Source organism: Hippocampus bargibanti, linkage group LG04, assembly GCF_051943395.1.
Source record: "Hippocampus bargibanti isolate YZ-2025 linkage group LG04, ASM5194339v1, whole genome shotgun sequence".
Classification (NCBI taxonomy): Eukaryota; Metazoa; Chordata; class Actinopteri; order Syngnathiformes; family Syngnathidae; genus Hippocampus; species Hippocampus bargibanti.
In genome coordinates this window covers 4,557,527-4,578,747 of record NC_142737.1, presented here as the reverse complement: position 1 = coordinate 4,578,747, position 21,221 = coordinate 4,557,527, and the positions used below count along the sequence as shown (strand labels likewise).

Below are 21,221 nucleotides of genomic sequence, written 5' to 3'. Positions count from 1 at the left end.
TCGGCAGTACATTTGCACCTAAAAGCTAGCAACCACTCATTTGATGACAATGAGGTTAAAATCTTAGCGAAAGAACATAGATGGTTTGAAAGGGGGGTGAAAGAGGCGATTCTTATAAAACAACAAAATCCTTCATTAAACCGGTCTGGTGGTGTGAGGTTCAATTTGGATCGTTCATACAATAGCCTGCTCAGGCAAAACAGGTTAGGCAACTTTCGCAATGCTGATGAGGGTCGTTATGCTGATGAGGTGATACCGGGGGGAGTGGGTGTAATAGGCCAATCGTTAGTCAGGAATGTAGGAACAATCAGTGGGGCCACAGGGGGGGGTCCCACGCCCCCCCCCCCAACCTGAGAGTAGGGACCTATCATAGCTGTGTCCGGCGCCACCAGGTCTGGACATTAGGGATATATATATGGGGCCGATACGACCAGTCAGACTTTAGTTCGCTGACGAAGCCTCTTGGATAGGAGGCGAAACGTCCGAAACCTTCACTTTTGTACAGATGACGGCTGAAGAAACCTTCTCATCGATGGACCACTCCTGTACGACTGAGAGCTTACACAGACGAATAATAATAATAATAATAATAATAATACATTTCATGTATTACTATTACTATTATTATTTTTAATTAATAATAATAATGACTATTATTATTTTGTTTATTATTATTATTATTATTATTATTATTATTATTATTATTGTCAATATTATTAACTATTATTTTTACTACTACTAATAATAATAATAATTACTATTTTATTATTAATAGTAATGTTGTGAATAATATTAATAAGTATTATTTTTTTACTACTACTACTACTATTCCTACTCCTACTACAACAACTACTACTACTAATAATAATAATACATAATAATCATAATAATAATAATCATAATAATAAATAATAATAATAAGGTTTGGCTTTGATCACCTTTTTGCTTCCTTCTGGATGTGGAAAAAACATCACCATTTTTCACTTGTAAAGTACCTCAACTGTAGTTTCGAAACTGTTTTTGTCTCGGCACCACACCGAGAACTCCGACTTACGTCTTTTCCAACGAGATCCTCCTGATTTTCCACGATGCCCCAGGGCGCAATCCCAATGGTGCAGATCTTTCCCCTGGACTTGGAGGCATGGTCTTTTAGTGCATCACCAACATGGCGAATCACCCCTATTTTTTCCACGTGAGGGCGGGGCCGACAAGGAAAAACAACACAGTGTTACGTTACTGACAATAAACTCACATTTCCCATCTCTGCAAAATATCAATAAGCTTGTAGTATTGCACCTGTATTGACCCCTCCGGTGAAGATCCAGGCTCCGGTCGTCATGGCAGCCTTGATGAGCCCTTTGCCAAAGACTTGCTTGAGTTTTGGTTGCAATTCAAAGTTCTGCAGCCCCCCGTGTACTGAGATGAGAAGTTTGGGGAGCTCCAACTGCCATTCTTTGGTCATCAGATGCAGCAGCAGGTCCGGCTTGGTGTCATAAGACACTCGCACGTACTGACAAACAGACAGACGCGCGTCATTGACCATCCTGATTTAGGGACACTCGTCCCCCAGGGGGCCAATGTTGATTGTTTTTTTACGCTCCAAAGGTCTGAGACAGATGTTTGCTAAAATTGGAGGCCGCAAAAAAACATCTGTTTATCAATGTAATTCATCCTTGGACACCAGAGCGAGCATACGCGTGGTTATGACTAATTCAACCCTGCTAACAAATTAGCTACAATTCACCTGTAAATCATCGGCGTGAACCGCATGGAAGAGACAATTCACACTGATGATAAGAATCGGATGCAAAAGTCATTTGAAACAAAGTTGTTGCATTTGTAATTATCTTCAAATGACTTCACTGATGATGATCTGAAACACAAAATGTGTTTTCTTGTACGGTTTAATTTAGATAATAATAATAATAATAATAATAATAATAATCATAATCATCATCATCATCATCATAATAAATAAAATAAAATAAAAAATAAAGATAATAAATAAATAAATAACAAATATAATAATAATAATCATCATCATAAAAATACAAATAAAAAAAAAAATAAAAAAAATAAATAAAATAAAATAATAATAATAATAATAATAATAATAATCATCATCATCATCATAATCATAATCATAATCATAAATATATATATATATATATATATATATAATACTAATTAATAATAATAATAATTAAAAAAAATAATAATACATTTTTTATGATGATGATTTTATGATGATGATGATAATGATGATGATGATGACACTTCAATTTGTATTTATATTTTTTCTCATCACTGTATGAAATTATTAACTCATTCACTGCCATTCACAAATTTATTCAGGAATTTAAAATATTTGTTGTTTTTTTTCATGCTTGAGTGCCGATAAAGCGCTGGCCATGGCCTCTGGCAATGTTTTTATCTTTTCCACAAGGGGGCAGCATTTCCCCTTTTGTCCATGTTAGCACTTTATTCCAGCTTCAACTGTTGTTTAAGCGCTATATAAACCAATAGGTATGTATTGCATTGTATTTTGGACGGCCACCCTCATTTCAAGCTCAGATGAGTCCAGACCCATATAATTCAGGAATTAACTTCTAAGGTTTCGAACGCTGTGTTAAATGTGTATGTAGTCCTAAAACTCAATATTCTGGGGGTTATTCTGGAATTTGAGTGAAAATGACAAAAACCCCGGCACTGGAGTGGACAAATTTTTGCACATCGTCTGGCAGTGAACAAGTTAATTTTTAGCATTTTTTTCACCTTTTTCCCCTTTTTATTCTCTGTTTTTCCTCATCAAGGGTCTGAATGTTTTGATTCTTTAGCTTCGTCTTAATTTTTAGATTTTTTTTTTCACTGTCTTTGTTATCCAATTCAGCATTTTGGATATAGCGCCAATGGTTTGAAAGTGCTTGAGAAACACACTTGACTGGACTTAAGGAGTGACTTTTCTATTTACAGACCGAACGTGGCTTTTTAGTTGGTTGATAGTGAGCAGATACTATCGGATATACCGTCTTTACATACATTAATCTTCTTCTTTTCCTTTCGTCTTTTTCCTTCAAGGGGTCGCCCAAAGCGAATCAGTGTCCTCCATCTTCAGAGGTTTGATCCGCATGTTTGTTTTGGCCAAGCTTTTACGTCGGATGCCCTTCCTGACACAACCCTCTGTATTTATCCGGGCTTGGGACCGCCACAAGAAGACTTATGTCCCTTTGTGGTCCCGAGTTAAATTTTCATTTAAAAAAGTAGCATTTTTAGCATTAGGACATTATATCAATGAACATGTCATTGGGACCAAAATGCAATGTTGAAGTGCTATTGAAGAATCGCGAATATTGCACAAAAACGTCTTAAATGCATTGATAATGTTATTTTGAAAGGAAATTTCAAAAATGTGCATCAAACCGGTCACCTCTTGTATTAATCAATACTAGAGATTTTCAAAATGGCCGGCGAGGGTCTGATGGAGCGTATATATGGTTGATGTGCGCAGTGTTCACCATAGCTTTGTTGGAATGTCCTCCTCCCTGGAACTCGATGGTGCCGAAAGCATCGGTGGGGCTGAGTTGAGTATGTTTGCTGATGGACCATTTCTCAGACAGACTGTCGTTCTTGGCCGTTCGTTCCGCCTTATCATTGTGACTGGATGAAATGCCGGGGGGAAGCCCCACGTGTTGTCCTATGAGGCGACCGCAGCAGCATCTAGGTGAGATGAGAACGTGAAAATCAACGGCATTTTGTTTTCACCAGATTGGATGTCGGCGATGGTACAGTGATACCTCAGCGTACGAATGCTTTAGCTCACGAACTTTTCACGTTATGAACATTAAATTGGCGAGAATATAATCTTGGCATATGAATTAGTTTTCGGCGGATGAACCAAAGCGCCACGGTGGCGGACTAGTTTTCTTTGAGCGCAGCCGTGGTTTGTTATCAAGTAGAGTATGTTTGCTATTATGGCACCGAAAAAGACCCCGCCACAGGCTAGTGTTAAGCCAAAGAGGACACAAAAGAATATTCCGATCGAGCAGAAGAAGGAGATCATCGAAAAACACAAACGAGGTGTGCGTTCATGTGACTTAGCGTCCCAGTATCAGTACGCTAAGTCGACCATTGCTACGTGTGGCTAAGGGTGTTTTTGTGTTGTCTAAGTAACAGTCTCAGGCAATAGAAGAGGTTGAAAAACTTCTTTTGATTTGGATTAACGAAAAGCAGCTAGCAGGGGACATTGTGAGTGAGGGTATTATCTCCGCACGGCAATTTCACTCGGGTATCATCAAGAGGCAACTACATCAGTGACCATCATAAAGGTAAAATAAAATGACTTTATTATATAGTACAATGTATTTCTTTAATTACAATATCATACCACATTTACTATACATAAAATAAGGTACATTTTGTGTAGTTTTAAGGCTTATTTAGTAGAAAATTATGTTTTATGGGCACCTGGGAACGGATTATTCTCATTTTTAATGGTTTCCTATGGGAAATTCATGTTTGGAAGACACACTTTTTGCCTTACACACACTTACTGGGAACCAATTAAGTTTGTAAGCTGAGGTATCATTGTACCATACACGGAGCAAAAATAATTCACACAACAAACAATTACCGTACTTTCCGCACTATAAGGCGAACCTAAAGGCCTTCAATTTTTTTTAAAAAGCCTTATGATCCAGCGCGCCTTAGACCATATTTTCTGGTGTATAATGCGCACTGGAATATAAAAAGCCTTCTCTGCTGGCCCTTTACTGTTATAACTGCTTCGCCGGTGAGGCAGAAAGCTGACTTTTAATACCGTTTTGCTTCTTTCATAGGAGGTATATGTTTACTTCTCTGTTATTGTGCAACAAAGCCAAAGGATTGGCCCGCCAGTCACAGAGGATTTGCGCCAATTTATAAACAAAGTCTCATAAGCACGCAGGTGACAGATCTGTTTCTTTGCTTTGGGACAATCGGCTCTAGGCAAGCGTGTAAAACAACAACTGCGGGCAACGCAGCTACAACACCCATGACTGAAAATCATTGTGAGGCATATATAGGCCTCCTAACTCAAATTACGATTGCCATTTTTACTCAGTGTTCCATTGGCGAATTTAAAAGACAACCGACAGCATTTTTTTGTTTCCTAACTGACATCAGAAAAACGTTTTATAGCATCTAAAATACCCAAAACACGCAGGCTGATATTTTTAGTCAAATACAAAACACCAATAAAAATGAACTGGGGATTTTCAAAAAGTCCCGCCCCCAGTTCGTGACGTCACGCCAGGACGTCTTGCCTTGCTCAAGAATCAAAACAATGGGCTCACGGAGTTCAGATTCAGAGAAGATACTTTCTTGTTACTCATCCAGTTATGAATATGATTCAAATAGTTCTGAAGAGGAAAGCATAAATGTTTGCAATCCATTAACGAAGTCCTCCCGTATCAATTCGAGCCGTCAGGACTCCAATGTAGCGTCCCAGAAAATGCACATGTGTCAACTAGTATGAAATAGTAGTCTTGGTGCAACATACGATTCTCCATCACATTATTTATGTGTTTTCCTTCTAATTTCGCCATCAACACGGATCAACACGAAGTTTTCAGACCAAACAAAGTACCCAAAATGCATTGTGTGTCGCTTTCTCGGTCAGGGGCGTTCCTTTAGTGGCGTCACGTCAGGAATCGTCACCAACTCGAAAACAAGACTTCCTGAATATTCAGCGTGAGTCTTAAAACGTAAAATATAGCTATATGCGGTGGAATCTTTGTAAAATACGCTCAGTAGATTTTACAAATTATGGGCACAACTTGTCCCGAGGCGTTGGTTGTCCTTTAAATAACTTCACAATTTTTGTCCAGGACCAAAATTATTAATTCTGTCTATGCATGCAACCAATACTCCCACCACATTTTTTTTTTTTTTGGTATGTGATATGTCCCTATAAAAAGTGAAGAGCGACGCAGAGCGGAAAATTGAATTTTGGCGCATCGCGTACCTATGGGGGTCTTTGGCGCTCACGATGATATGAACGCATTCTCTCTTGCTGAAGGCTCTTTCTATCCATGATTTCTGTGCCTGCGGACAGAAAAAAAAAAACAATAGCGTTAATGTGGATGTCCCCAAAAAAAACAACAACAAAAAAATAGAAAAATAAACAAAGCAATCTGGAGTTCATGGCAAAATGGCTTGTTTACATGTTTATTAGCATTCTGTACAAAAAAAAAATGCAAGTTGCCTTCCAAGACGAGCAATTTGGCGACACGCGGGTTACTCAAGGGACACACACAAATACACTTAGTGGCCTTTCAAACATGATTTAGAAACAAGCATACTGGGAGGAAAAAAAAAAATCAGTCCAAATGGAGTCGCTCACACATAATTCAATCACTCTGACACAAATGCTTCATGTTGAGAGCAGAGTCCAAAAGGGCTGAGGGAGATTACTGGGGGGGTAGCGGGAGAGAGATAGAAAGAAAGAGAGAGAGAGAGAGAGAGAGAGAGAGAGAGAGAGAGAGAGAGAGAGAGAGAGAGAGAGAGAGAGAGAGAGAGAGAGGAAACGGGCAACAGAGAGAGAGCTACAGAGAGACAGACAGAGAGAAAGAGACAGACAGACAGACAGATTGAGAGAAAGATAGATAGAGTGAGACAGAGAAGTGAGAGGGAGACAGAGAGAGAGAGAGACAGAGAGAGAGAGAAAGAGAGAGACAGGCAGATAGGGAGAGAGAGAGACAGAGAGGGTGAAAAAGAGAGAAAGAGAGGGCCAGACAGAGAGGGAGAGAGAGAGCAAAAGAGAGACAGTGAGTGATAGCGAGCAACAGAGAGACAGAGAGAGAGAGAGAGAGAGAGAGAGACATAGAGAGAGAGAGAGAGAGAAAGACAGATAGAGAGAGAAACAGAGTGATAGAGAGAGGAAGAGAGAGAGAGAGAGAGAGAGAGAAACACAGAGAGAGAGAGAGAGAGAGAGAGAGAGAGAGAGAGAGAGAGAGAGGGACAGAAAGAGAGAGAGGCCGAGAGGGAGGGAGAGATAGATAAAGAGAGAGGGAGAGGGCGAAAGAAAGGACTGTGAGTGAGAGAGAGAGCAAAGAGAGACAGACAGAGAGACACAGAGACAGAGAGATAGGGAGAGAGAGACTGTGAGCGAGAGAGATCAACAGAGAGACAGAGAGAGAGAGAGAGAGAGAGAGAGAGAGAGACAGACAGACGGACAGACAGAGAGACAGAAAAAGAGATACAGAGAGAGACAAAGAGAAAGAGAGAGAGGGAGGGAAGTGCGGAAAGATGTCGAGAGTGAGAGAGAAAAAGCGGATGTTAAATGCACCGAGGCAGTAAATGATGTGAGTCCACATTATATGACTAAGTGAATCCCAGCCAGCAAAGTGTGCGTCTTCTTCCTGCCATGTTCTGCATGCAAAAGGGGGCATGCAGAACGTTTACAGCAGTGGGCAACCGCACCACATCAAAATAAGAGCTGTGTGTCATTATATATTTTTTTAGATTCGCTCGGTTGCCTACATAAGAGAGTGGCTCCAATCAAAGGCACACCTCACTAAAAGCAAACGCGGAAACTATAAAAGCGGTGCGTAAAGATCATGAATCATGAATATGCAAATCGTCTCGCTGTGTGCCCACAACATACAAATACCAACTCGGTATTATAAAAATCACGCTGAAATTGCAGATGTGGCGGTCGTATTCGTCGCACGTCTGAATGACAGCGACACACGCGGGCCAATTATCCCGTTGCGCACGTGCACGGCGAATGCCTGCGGCACGGGATTACAGTTGACGTACATCTGTTTAGATGTTCTCCAAAATCCAATACGCAAATCCTCGAGGAATAAACACTTAAAGAAGAATCCATGGCAGGCTCGTCATACCACTTATGAAAGAAAAGCACGGTTGCGATAAGCTTTTTTATAGTTGTGAGATGCTAGCAATAGCCTTTTTAGCGGACTGACATCCAACCAAAGGCCCAGGGGCCAGATTTGGCACCGCTAGATCATTTTATATGGCTCACGAAAGCAAATCAATGATGTCGACTTTCCTTATACTTGCTAAAATCTCAACCAAAAATTCAAATTGGCATTTGTAATAAATTAGAATGGTAATGTTAGCATGTTTATTGTGAGATGCTATCAATAGCCTCAAGAGCAGCATCGGGTGTAAAACAAAAGACCCAAGGGCCAGATTTGGCCCCGATAGGTCATTTTATATGGCCCACAAAAGCAAATCAAAGATGTCGACTTTCCTTATATTTGCTAAAATCTCGACCAAAAATTCTCATTCGTAATACATTAGAGTGGTAATGTAAGCATTTTTTTGTGAGATGCTATCAATAGCCTCGAGAGCACTGGTGTCAAACAAAAGGCCTAGGGGCCAGATTTGGCACCGCTACGTCATTTTATATGGCCCACGAAAGCAAATCAATGATGTCGACTTTCCTTATACTTGCTAAAATCTCAACCAAAAATTCAAATTGGCATTTGTAATAAATTAGAATGGTAATGTTAGCATGTTTATTGTGAGATGCTATCAATAGCCTCAAGAGCAGCATCGGGTGTAAAACAAAAGACCCAAGGGCCAGATTTGGCCCCGATAGGTCATTTTATATGGCCCACAAAAGCAAATCAAAAATGTCGACTTTCCTTATACTTGCTAAAATCTCGACCAAAAATTCTCATTCGTAATACATTAGAGTGGTAATGTAAGCATTTTTTTTGTGAGATGCTATCAATAGCCTCGAGAGCACTGGTGTCAAACAAAAGGCCTAGGGGCCAGATTTGGCCCCGATAGGTCATTTTATATGGCCCACAAAAGCAAATCAAAAATGTCGACTTTCCTTATACTTGCTAAAATCTAGACCAAAAATTCTCATTCGTAATACATTAGAGTGGAAATGTAAGCATTTTTTTTGTGAGATGCTATCAATAGCCTCGAGAGCACTGGTGTCAAACAAAAGGCCTAGGGGCCAGATTTGGACCCATAAGGCCACTTTATATGGCCCCCGAAAGCAAATCAATGATGTCAACTTCGGCACACCGAGGTATTATGTGCATCCCCAATGAATGTATATTGTCAAACTTTTTCCATATAAAAGGCACACTGGGGTATAAGGCGCACCCCCAATGAATGGTATATTATCAAACCTTTTCCATATATAAGGCACACCGGAGTATAAGGTGTACGCCCAATGAGTGTATATTTTCAACCTTTTTCCATATATAAGGCGCACCGGAATATGAGGCGCACCCCCAATGGTTGGTATATTTCCAAACTTTTTCTATATGTAAGGCGCACTGGAGCATAAGGCGCACCCCAATGAATGGTATATTATCAAACCTTTTCCATATATAAGGCACACCGGAGTATAAGGTGCACCCACAATGAGTGTATATTTTCAACCTTTTTCCATATATAAGGCGCACCGGAATATGAGGCGCACCCCCAATGAATGGTCTATTTCCAACCATTTTCGATATATAAGGCGCACTGGAGTATAAGGCGCACCCCCAAATAATGGTATATTTACAAACGTTGTCTATCTATAAGGTGCACCGGAGTATAAGGCGCACCCCTAATGAATGGTATATTGTAGAACCTTTTCCATATATAAGTCGCACTGGACTATAAGGCACACCCCAAACGAATGTTCTATTTTCAAACTTGTTTCATATATAAGGTGCACCGGAGTACAAGGCGCACCCCTAACGAAGGGTGTATTTTCAAACCTTTTCCATATATAAGGCACACCGGAGTATAAGGCGCACCCCCAACGAAGGGTGTATTTTCAAACCTTTTCCATATATAAGGCACACCGGAGTATAAAATGTACCCCCAATGAATGGTATATTTTAAAATGTTTTCTATCTATAAGGCGCACCGGAGTATAAGGCGTACCTTCAATGAATGAAAAAGTTTACCAAATACAAAATATAAGTTTATAATATAAGGCATACCACATTATAAGGTACTACATTCGAGGCTGGGGTGATGCCGGACTTATTCTACAGGGGGAAATGGAGTCGGTGGCTGCAGACAGTAGTTGTTATGGCTCAATATGGCTTCAAATATAAGGCGCACCTGCGTATATGAAGTGCAGGGTCATCTTTGGAAGAAAATAATGGCTTTTGGGTGCACCATATACACCGGAAAATGCGGTAAATAAAATTATGGTAGTGGATAGAAACATACATATTACAACCATTACAGTGGTTTGATGCATAAACATGATAGAATCTGGGAATGCTCAAGGTTATCATTGAAATTAGAATTAAATGTCCATGGGATGATCTGGACCAAACGAACGGTCAAAACCAAAGCAGAAAAAATGGTCCTGCCCGCTGTTGGTTCTGGGAGAGCGGAGCTGGCTGCTCTCCCAGCCAGGGTCGCGGAGACTTGCTTGTACAAGCCTTTGACCGTCGCCGCCGCTACAACAACACAATCAGCATCCGCCTCCCTGAGCTTGTCACACCGCGGCGCCGCTAAACCCCACCGCAAACCGGACTGGACCAAAACTGCATTAGCACACTTGCGCTAAACACCACAGCTGGATATGCGGTTAGCCATTACCTTGATTGATATCATGTCACCTTTTAAAAAAATGCATGAAAAACACCAGAAAAATAAAATGGTCGCAAACTTCTTGTCAAATCGATACTTATCCCATAATTTTTTCCCCACTGTCACTCCAAGTTTCTGTCCTACTTAGATGGTCTAAAACACATGATTTGTTATGAATATATCATTTTCTCACCAATGAGGTTAAAATATGATCATTTCTCACAGTTAGACCTCTCACGCTACGCTAACGTTCCCCACAGGGAGCCTTGAGGGGGTTCAATGGCTGAATACACAAAGCAGTGGACTGGATAAACGGATGGAAGATAAATTGTCATGTGGACGCTGAACAAGAGCCTCTGTCCACCGATGGAACAGTGAAAAAAAAAAATCTTATTGTGCTTAAATTAATCTTGATATAAGGTGCCGCAAACACCCGAGCAATTTGTTTAAAAGATGTGACGTGGTCAAAAAAAACGGAAGGGGTTCAGATCTTTTCTGCCAAAGGCCTATAAATAATTAAATGAATAAATACATACAAACATACGCTAGCAAGATAGCTAAAGATAGATAGCTCGAATGCTAGTTAGCTAGATAGATAGATAGCGGTCTATCTTTCTAGTTAGCTAGATAGGTAGATAGATAGCTAGATAGCTAGATAGCTAAATCGCTAGATAGCTTGATAGCTAGATAGCTAAATCGCTAGATAGCTAAATCGGTACATAGCTTGATAGATAGCCAGATCGCTGGATAGCAAGATATCTAGCTAGATAGATAGATAAAAATAAATAAATACAAATAATAAAAATAAAAACAAATTTAAAAAAAAGCAAAAGCAAAAGCAAAAACACAAAAGTAAAAGTAAAAAACTAAATAAAAATAAAAATAAAAATAAAAATAAAAATAAAAATAAAAATAAAAATAAAAAACACAAATAAATAAAAATAAAAATAAAAAACACAAATAAATAAAAATAAAAATACAAAAACAAATAAAAATAAAAAACACCAATAAATAAAAATAAAAATAAAAATAAAAATAAAAATAAAAATAAAAATAAAAATAAAAATAAAAATAAAATTACTATTACAATTACAATTACAATTACAATTACAATTACAATTACAATTAAAATTAAAATTAAAATTAAAATTAAAATTAAAATTAAACAGCTCTGGAACTGGGTGCCTTTTTATTGCAAGAACATCAAAAAAAAAATTTGGGCAGAAGTGTACAAGTTATTGCTTGACATTTAAGCTAACGGAATTCCTTGAATGTGAAAGTAAAATACACAATCATCAACCAAAGAGAAACATTTTGTTCCACCCAATGGACAAAAAAATAAAAAATAACAACAAAATAAATACATGAATAAATACATTCATTTTGTTTTTTAAAAAAGCACATCCATCTTTCAAAATCATTTTACCGACTCACCCATATTTTGTCCCGAGCCGCATCCTTTTGGACTTTGCCACCTAAACCACACCGCAGGTCGCATTTTGCCGCATCATTCTCAAATGAGTGTAATGTTGGCACGCGCGTTCACGTTTACCGAGGGGCTCCCGCTGGGGAAGCCCTTAACCATCCCCAAAGGTATCATTCTCCACCCCAACCCGGACCACCAAAACAACTCAACTGTGCCCCTTTTTGAAGATATGTGAAGTTATAGTTATAATATAATAATAATAATAATACTTTTCATTTTTAAGCGCCTTTCAAAACTCTCAAGGTCAAGGTCTAGATAGGTCATATCAAAAGACGCAAATATGTTTTTGTAGGACGAGCAGGATGGTGATAAAAATAAGTTAAAAGTGGTTTTCACCATCGCCGCCACCTCCACGGTGATAAATTTGGCCACATTGTCAAATGAATGGCCGTGTATTTATGATTGTTTATAACTCCAATTTCGCTCCGTGCAAAATCGTCAAAAAAATTGAAGTAAATGAAGAATTTATTTGCTCTTAAAATGCACTTTATTGACAATGATCTTTTTTTTTTTGTTGGTATTATCGTGAACACATCCCCAGGAAGTTGTTTTATGATTTTGTTTTCTTCATTACTTTCTTCATATTGTAATTCACGTTTGACATCTTCAAAATAATTCATTTTGTGTCTTGCTCCACCAGTTTTCTCATTCTTCAAATGGCCTTTTGTCCTTCTACAATTTCACTTTCCAGCCTCATGGCTAAAATAGCCTTGCGGTATGAAGTTCTTGGATTAAAAAAATGACCCAGTTCCAGTACTAGAGCACTTTTTTCACTCTCTTGATCTCTCAAACGTGCACTCACAGAACTGAACTGACACAAACGTCTCCCAAGCTTGTAATTCATGTCCACCGAGGCCAATTTCACCTGATATCTTCATCACACTCGGCTGCTTCTCTTTATCCTTGCCCTCCCACCTCCCACTTATGTGGAGCACGCAATTTGCAGTTGTGTTCACAAGATACAGCAACTGCGCTCAACCCCCCTAAAGGTGATGTAAATCACGGCACGGCGCAGAGAGAGGGAGAAGCGACAGCTCAAGTCACCAAAGGAGTAAGCTCGGAGAATTTTAAGAGAAACAACGATTTAAAGGACAACCGACGTCACTTTTTTGTTTTTTAACTGACATCAGAAAAACGTTTTATAGCATCTAAAATACCCAAAACACGCAGTATGATATTTTTAGTCAAATGCAAAACACCAATAAAAATGACTTAAAGTGTCCAAAATCTGCAAAAAATTGAGCTGCGAATTGGGCATTTTCAGAAAGACCCGCCCCCAATTTGTGACATCACGGCAAGACGTCTTGCATTGCTTGTGAATCAAAACAATGGCTTCAGATTCAGAGAATATGCTTTCTTGTTACACATCCAGTTATGACTATGATTCAAATAGTTCTGAAGAGGAAAGCATACATGTTTGCAATCGATTAAAGAATTATATGTGCCACTTTGAGGCAACATTGGGGGAAAATCTCTCACCCAAAAAAAAGAGGCACAAAATGGCGACCTCCAGTGGCCACCTCCGCTTCCACAGGCTGATAAATTCCTTATATGGAGCTTGGATGCCCTCTTTTGGCGTCTTTTGGGTGCAACACGGTTCTCAGACCAAACATGTACAGCAAAATACATTGACGTGATGGAAGGACTGCTACAATGTGTCTTTTTTCGGTCAGGGGGCTGTCCTTTCGTGACGTCACGTACGGACTCGTCACCAACTCAAAAACAAGACTTCCTGAATATTCAGAGCGAGTCTTAAAACGTAAAATATAACTATATGCGGTGGAATCTTATTAAAAGACGCTCAGTAGAAGTCATTTGAAGCCATTTGACAAATTATGGACACAACTTGTCCGGAGACGTCGGTTGTCCTTTAAAGGAGTGGAATTTATTTGAGGAAAAGCTGATTTGATTTGTGTTTGTCATAAAATATGTGCTCGTCTTTGACCGTGGAAAAACAATGTCAACCTGTGTAAAACGTTTGAGGAACGTGGCCTCATTTCAATACAATTTTGAGATTAGTTTGCATGTTTGTTGACCTGTCCTTATTTCTCTCTATAAAGCGGATACCAAAAGTTAACACACCCCTGTTCAAATGTATTTTTTTAGTGATAAAACAAAATGAAAAATGACTATTTTTTGGGGGGTGTCATGCCATAACACGGGATATGGTAGTGATCTCAATTAACCAATCACATTCATAGTAAAGTTCCTGTGATGAACCCTAATTGAAGCTCAGATGTTCTAGTTACCTTTTATTTTTACATGAAAAGGGGTGCGTGTGATCTTTTTATATCCACTGTATTAGAAATACACCAATTACGCAATAAGAAATTAAATAAAAATAACAATAAAATAATAATAATAAATTAATAAATAACAAACAAACTAAGAAATTACAATACATACCACTAAGAAATACCAATACAAGCACAATAATAATAATAATAATAATAATAATAATAATAATAATAATAATAACAATTACTATTAATATTATTATTATTAGTATTATTATTATTAACATTATTATTAATTATCATTATATTAATTAGTAATTATTATTTTACCAACATACTACTACTACTAGTACTACTACTACTACTACTACTACTACTAAGACGACTACTACTACTACTAATAATAATAATAATTGTTATTATTATTAGATAACTATTATAAGTCACACTAAATATTATTATATTTTAAATATTATTATTAGTATTATGATTATTATTAATAATATTTGTATTCACTAGTTATTATTATTAATTTATTATTTGTAGTAGTTATTTATTATTATCATTATTATTTTCATTTCCTTCTTCTTCTTCTTCTTCTTCATTAAATTATTATTATTATTATTAATATTATTATTATTGTTGTTATTGTTATTATTATTGTTAGTAGCAGTAGCAGTATTATTATTATTATTATTATTATTATTATTATTATTATTATTATTATTATTATTATTATTATTATTAGGGCCCGACAAAGAAATTGTGTCACTTTGCAAATTGCACGTCTACATCCAGGACATGTTTGCATACAGATATGTTGTAAGTGGCCATGTTAAGTGAGACGCTAGCTTATTTGAGCTGCCATCATGGCCGACGCCTCTACAAGGGACAGAATAAGCAGCTCTCTTTCCCACAGGCTTCGCTTAAGCCGAGTTGAGCATCTGGCCCAACAGAGGCTAATCGACGCTGGCGTGGCCATTCAGGAAGGGGTGACGGGGTGTCATACTAACACGGTCAGAGGGGCGGGCTGGGTGCACTTCAGGGGTGGCGATAGAACAAAAGGTAATATGGAGGAAAGAAAGAGAGGGGAGGTTGATTATCACCTGGTTGATGAAGAGATTGGCTTTGTTTCAGCCTTGTGCTGTCGATGTGTGTGTGTGTGTGTGTGTGTGTGTGTGTGTGTGTGTGTGTGTGTGTGTGTGTGTGTGTGTGTGTATGCATGTGTTGGTGTGTGTTTAGGTGTGTATGGGGTGTCTATGGGGTGGTTCAGACCAAGTGCTGTGAAATTGCCTCTTATGCGCCCTCCGCACAAGAGCCCAAAGGGATTTCGGAGCGTGTATGTGGAATAGAAAGTTTAAAAAAGAAGCGACATTCACCAGGGTGTTCGTAAAAAAAAAAAAAAAAAAAAAATGGCATCCATTTTCTGACCCTCTCTCTCCTCACAAGAATCGTGGGATGTGTTGAACCACTGCCACCTACTGTAGTGGGTGTTATTGCGCTTTATACCATCTATCTATGCATCCATCCATCCATTACCCAACTCACTTAAAGGACAACCGATGCCTCCGGACAAGTTGTGTCCATAATTTGTAAAATGGCTTCAAATGACTTCTACTGAGCGTATTTTACAAAGATTCCACGGCGTATAGCTATATTTTACGTTTTAAGACTCGCGCTGAATATTCAGGAAGTCTTGTTTTCGAGTTGGTGACGATTCCTGACGTGACGTCACTAAAGGAACGCCCCTGACCGAGAAAGTGACACGCAATGCATTTTGGGTACTTTGTTTGGTCTGAAAACATCGTGTTGATTGTGAAATTAGAAAGAAAACACATAACGCGGTAGTGAATCGTGTGTTGCACCAATAATACTATTTGATACTAGTAGACACAATTTCCCAGCGGACAAATCAGCCCATTTCCAACGAAGCTTGGGCGCCATTTTGTGCATTTTCTTGGTGCTACATTGGAGTCCAGATGCCTCAAAATGAGACGGAAGGACTTCTTTAATCGATTGCAAACATTTATGCTTTCCTCTTCAGAACTATTTGAATGATGTTCATAACTGGATGAGTAACAAGAAAGCATATTCTCTGAATCTGAAGCCATTGTTTTGATTCTCGAGCAAGGCAAGAGATCCTGGCGTGACGTCACGAACAAGGGGGCGGGACCTTCTGAAACTCGCCCATTTCTGAGGTCATTTTGAAGTAGTTTTGGGACACTTTAAGTCATTTTATTTATAATTTTGCATTTGACTAAAAATATCAGCCTCTGTGTTTTGGGTATTTTAGATGCTATAAAACATTTTTCTGATGTCAGTTAGGTCCTTTAATCTTCACAAGGGTGGCAGGGGCAGCTGGAGCCTATGGAGCCACCGGTTGCTAAGCAATCGCAGGGCACACAGAGACCAATAATAATCCCCGTCCACATTCACATTTCGGGAGCAAGTGTTGACTTTGTTACGTGGACTTTGAGTCATCAAATAAACTGAAAATTGGCGATATGAGAAACGACGGTTGTCACATTGTCACGTTTCGGTTTGCAACCAACGGGTGGCATTGTAGGGCCTCGCCTGCAGCTGAACAGGTGTTGGTCATTTTATTCAGTGGCAGTTAAAAGGACTCCCATTCGGGGTCGGGTCATTGTTGGTTTCACTCTGTCAGGTTTGCTTCATCTTGTTATGTTTTAACTCATGTTTTTGTTTGCTACTTTGGACATTTTTGTTCTGAGGCATTTGTTGTTTTCACCCAACATTTGTCATACAGCTGTCCATGTTAAGCGCTTTGTTCCAGCTTCAGTTGTTGTTAAAGCGCTATATAAATCAATATGTATTGTATTGTATTGTATTGTATTGTATTGTTGTTATACAAAATGTCAAATTGATTGACAAAATAAATGTGTAGTGGTACCTCTACTTACGAAATCCATTGGTTCTGGAAGAAATTTCTTAACTAATACGAAAATGTTGTAAGGTAAGACGTGTTTTGCATGTAAATTCCCTAATCCGTTCCAAACACCCCCAAAATTGAGACGTAAATGTTTTCTAAAGCATAAATTACCTTCGCGTTTTCATTTCTCGCCACTTAGAGTTGAACAGTGCTGTCATTGTTTGTTCCTGCTTACTTTATTTAATACCATTTGTCAAATAAACCATGTTCCTCCCTCCTGCCTGCATTTTGGGAGTCCACTACCACTACTACCTTGCAAATCGTCACCCACAGTCATATGAAAGACCCGAAAAATAATATTACACATAATATATAGCCATTAAAAGAATATATTTGCTTCATCTGCTGCTTAGGCCATAATTGCATATGATCACGACGGGAAAAAAATAAGGGAGATTGATTGATGTGACTTTTTATCCATTTTTTTCCCATCGCTTGAAAATGAATCTAAATGCCAGGTGATATTTGAAAAGCCGGGCAGCGTTGCCAAGCTGTGATGACACTTTGCATTTGCCTTCATTAAACGACAATGATGACGATAAAAAAGGTTAAGGCGTTTAATGTCACGCCGAGTTTTCGAAACGATTGATATTAATGATGGGCGGATGGTCTTTTGATGTCATTGCGTTTCAGCGGGCGGGTGTTTTTATTCATTTATTTATTTTTTATTATTATTTTAATTCGTCACGTACTCGCGACTCTCTTGTAGGACTTCGGTGTATTTACAGAACTCACAGAGGAAGCGACGAAGACGTGGGCTCTTTGTTGTTGCTGAACTTCAATGGCGCTCGCTGCCTGTGAACGGGATTACGTAACCAGAAGATGAGACCTCATTTCGGAGGAAGTAGGAGAGGGAGTGGGGGGATACTGAGACAATTCCAGATGATGCAAAACAATACCGTTGTGGTTTTCCTTTCACTTTGGTGGAGAGACAAGGCCGCGTTTAGCTCCAGAGGATTCCGCATTGACTAACTACTCCCATACGGATCGGTCACCGGAGGTGAACCGAATTGATAAACATTGAAATGTTTAATCCTCTTGGAGAGGGATACTTTTTGCAATGGGTTACAAAAGAAAAATGGAGAGTCCACCCGCCCCCGCGCTTCAATCGATGTGCATTTGCCACGGCGGCTCGAGAATTCGGAATGGAAATTTATCATGCATAGCAAGTTGCTGCTTAGCATTTCCCCATTTTGTCAGAGCATCCTATCTTGAACAAGGGAGGAAGTTGGAGTCGAGAAACGTGGCTTCTCAGACCTGGCTAATGAAATTGATCGTTGTTAGCAGACGGAGCTAGCTAGTAAGCGCGAGGAAGTGCTGGCTGTCAGAAAAGTGCTGAAGCCTCAAATAGTCATGTGAGACTTCACGGTTCTTTTCACATGGTGTGAGTTCAGGGAATTGCAGATTATTTTTACTCGACAGCACCGTTCCTCAACTCGAAGTGGCAAGAAATGAAAACGTAAAGCTAATTTATGCTTTAGAAAACATTTACGTATCCCTTTTTGGGATGTTTGGAACGGATTAGGGCATTTACATGCAAAACCCGTCTTGACTTGCAACATTTTGTATTAGTTTAGAAATTTCTTCCAGAACCAATTAATTTAGTAAGTAGAGGTACCACTATACATTTTTGTTGTCAATCAACTGAGTTTGACATTTGTATACAATGCAATACAATACAATACAATACAATACAATACAATACATATTCATTTATATAGCACTTTAACAACTGAAGCTGGAACAAAGCGTTTAACATGGACAGCTGTATGACAAATGTTGGGTGAAAAATGTTGCTGTGATGGTGACCCCAACATGGTTGTGGGTGGTTCCGCATAATTTCCCTTTTGGCCGATCTGAATGTTATTATTTTTTTTAAAGAGACTTATCGTACAATGTCATGATTAGCAGATTATTTTAACTCAACAGCACAGTTTCTCCTTCTCAAGTGGAGAGGAATGAGAACACAAGGCTAATTTATGCTTTAGAAAACATTTACGTGTCAATTTTGGGGGTGTTTGGAACGGATTAGAGCATTTACATGCAAAACACGTCTTAGCTTACAACATTTTCGTATTAATTAAGAAATTTCTTCCAGAACCAATTAATTTCGTAAGTAGAGGTACCACTATACATTTTTTGTCAATCAATTGAGTTTGACATTTGTATAAAATACAATACAACACAATACAGTAAAGTCTCGTTATATCGATATTCAAGGGAGTCCGAAAAAATATCGATATAACCGGGACTATCGATATATCCGACTCTGTTTGCATGTAATTTTCTCCGTGCGTGCATAGAAATAGTATCGATATAACCGGGACTATCGATATATCCGATATCGATATAACGAGACTTTACTGTACGACACAATACAATACAATACAATACAATACAATACAATACAATACGACACACTACGACACACTACGACACAATACAATACAATACAATACAATACGACACACTACGACACAATACAATACAATACAATACAATACAATACAATACAATACAATGCAATACAATACAGTACATATTGATTTATATGGCGCTTTAACAACAACTGAAGCTGGAACAAAGAGCTTAACATGGACAGCTGTATGACAAATGTTGGGTGAAAAACTTGGCCGTGATGGTGACCCCGACGTGGTTGTGGGCGGTTCCGCTTAATTTCTCTTTTGGCAGATCTGAATGTAATTTTTTTAACAGACTTATCGTACAATGTCTTGATTAGCAAAACTCTCATACATAGTGCGACTCCATTTTCTTTCTTCACAGTGTGAATAAGTGAAACTATTAATCTGCGGCCTGCATTTGCGCGCACTCCTAGCCGATAAATCATCATAAAGCTTAGCCTCCTAGGGAGATGAGCAAATGGGAGGGGTGTGGGGACAAACTGGTCTCATTAAAATGATTTGTCGTGTTTGCAGCAAAAAGCTGTCGAGGACTCCTGAGATGCAAAGTTGGTCGGAAACGACACAGCACAACGTTGGCGCTAAACAGATTGGGTCGAGGGGGACGAAGGAGTGGGGCATGGGGCGGGGGGGATGGTTGGCATAGTTCAACCACCCTGTGCGTGTTATCCCCTCACCCGCTCGGGTCAGTCACGATCCCCTCAGCTGTGTCAAGACGAGTTGTGTCATGACACCGAAGCTAATGTCACATCATGTCAAGGGTGCCGCGATCCGCCCTGAAAGCGAAGTATAACCTTCCCATCTTCTGAAATTGACTTTCTGTTGTGCCCGTCCCATCAATCATGTTCACCCACACACGCGTGACATGAACGGATGAAAGCATGTTTTTTTTTTCTCAAGAAATAACACTTTGTTGAAACCTACATGGAATATCATTTCACATAAGCCTTTCCAGGACAATAGAATTGCATTCCAGCCTCAAATTCAACTACCCCGTCGTATTACTCAAAGGGAATCTTTTCTAAAGCACTTCATAAACTCTCCGAATGCTCGCAAGCGAGACAATACGGCGTGTTGTTAATTAGACTCATAATACATACAGGGAATAAAATGAGCCCAATTTGATAGCGAAATGAGGTTGACGGAAAGACACAGACGTGCTTCACCGTGCGGCTGCCAAAGATGGAATTCTAATTGCACCGCAAACGAGAGTTCATTAATCCTGCAATCGTTCGTTATACATGTAAGCTGCGTGTCGCGTGTGTGCGTGCGAGACAATGTAAGAAACGAAAGAACGGGCGTGTTCGGTGACTGCGGGCTTCTGATTGAACGTAAACATCAACTCATTCGCTGCTAGACAAGTTCAAAAACGTGTCCACTCCAGTGCCAGGGTTTTTGTCATTGTCATTTGCATTCCAGGACCCACAGAATATTGAGTTTTAATAATAATAATAATAACAATACATTTCATTTATAAGCGCCTTTCAAAACTCTCAAGGTCACTTTACGGGATATGTTTTTCTGCGGGTGAGCAGCGGCAGCCACATGCGCCAGTGTTCATT

At 39.0% G+C, this 21,221-nt stretch overlaps 1 protein-coding gene across 20 annotated transcripts in view; it reads right to left on the bottom strand.

Annotated features, from left to right (window-relative positions):
- trpm3 (transient receptor potential cation channel, subfamily M, member 3) overlaps positions 1 to 21,221 on the bottom strand; it is a 143,358-nt gene that overhangs the window by 70,663 nt on the left and 51,474 nt on the right. For all 20 annotated transcript variants that reach the window (XM_088993650.1, XM_088993657.1, XM_088993655.1 and 17 more), the window contains exons 2-5: positions 6,002 to 6,081; positions 3,516 to 3,717; positions 1,297 to 1,510; positions 1,055 to 1,179 (exon numbers count right to left, since the gene is read on the bottom strand). In XM_088993650.1, coding sequence (XP_088849776.1) covers positions 1,055 to 1,179; positions 1,297 to 1,510; positions 3,516 to 3,717; positions 6,002 to 6,081 — 621 coding nt within the window. The remainder of the gene's footprint in view (positions 1 to 1,054; positions 1,180 to 1,296; positions 1,511 to 3,515; positions 3,718 to 6,001; positions 6,082 to 21,221) is intronic.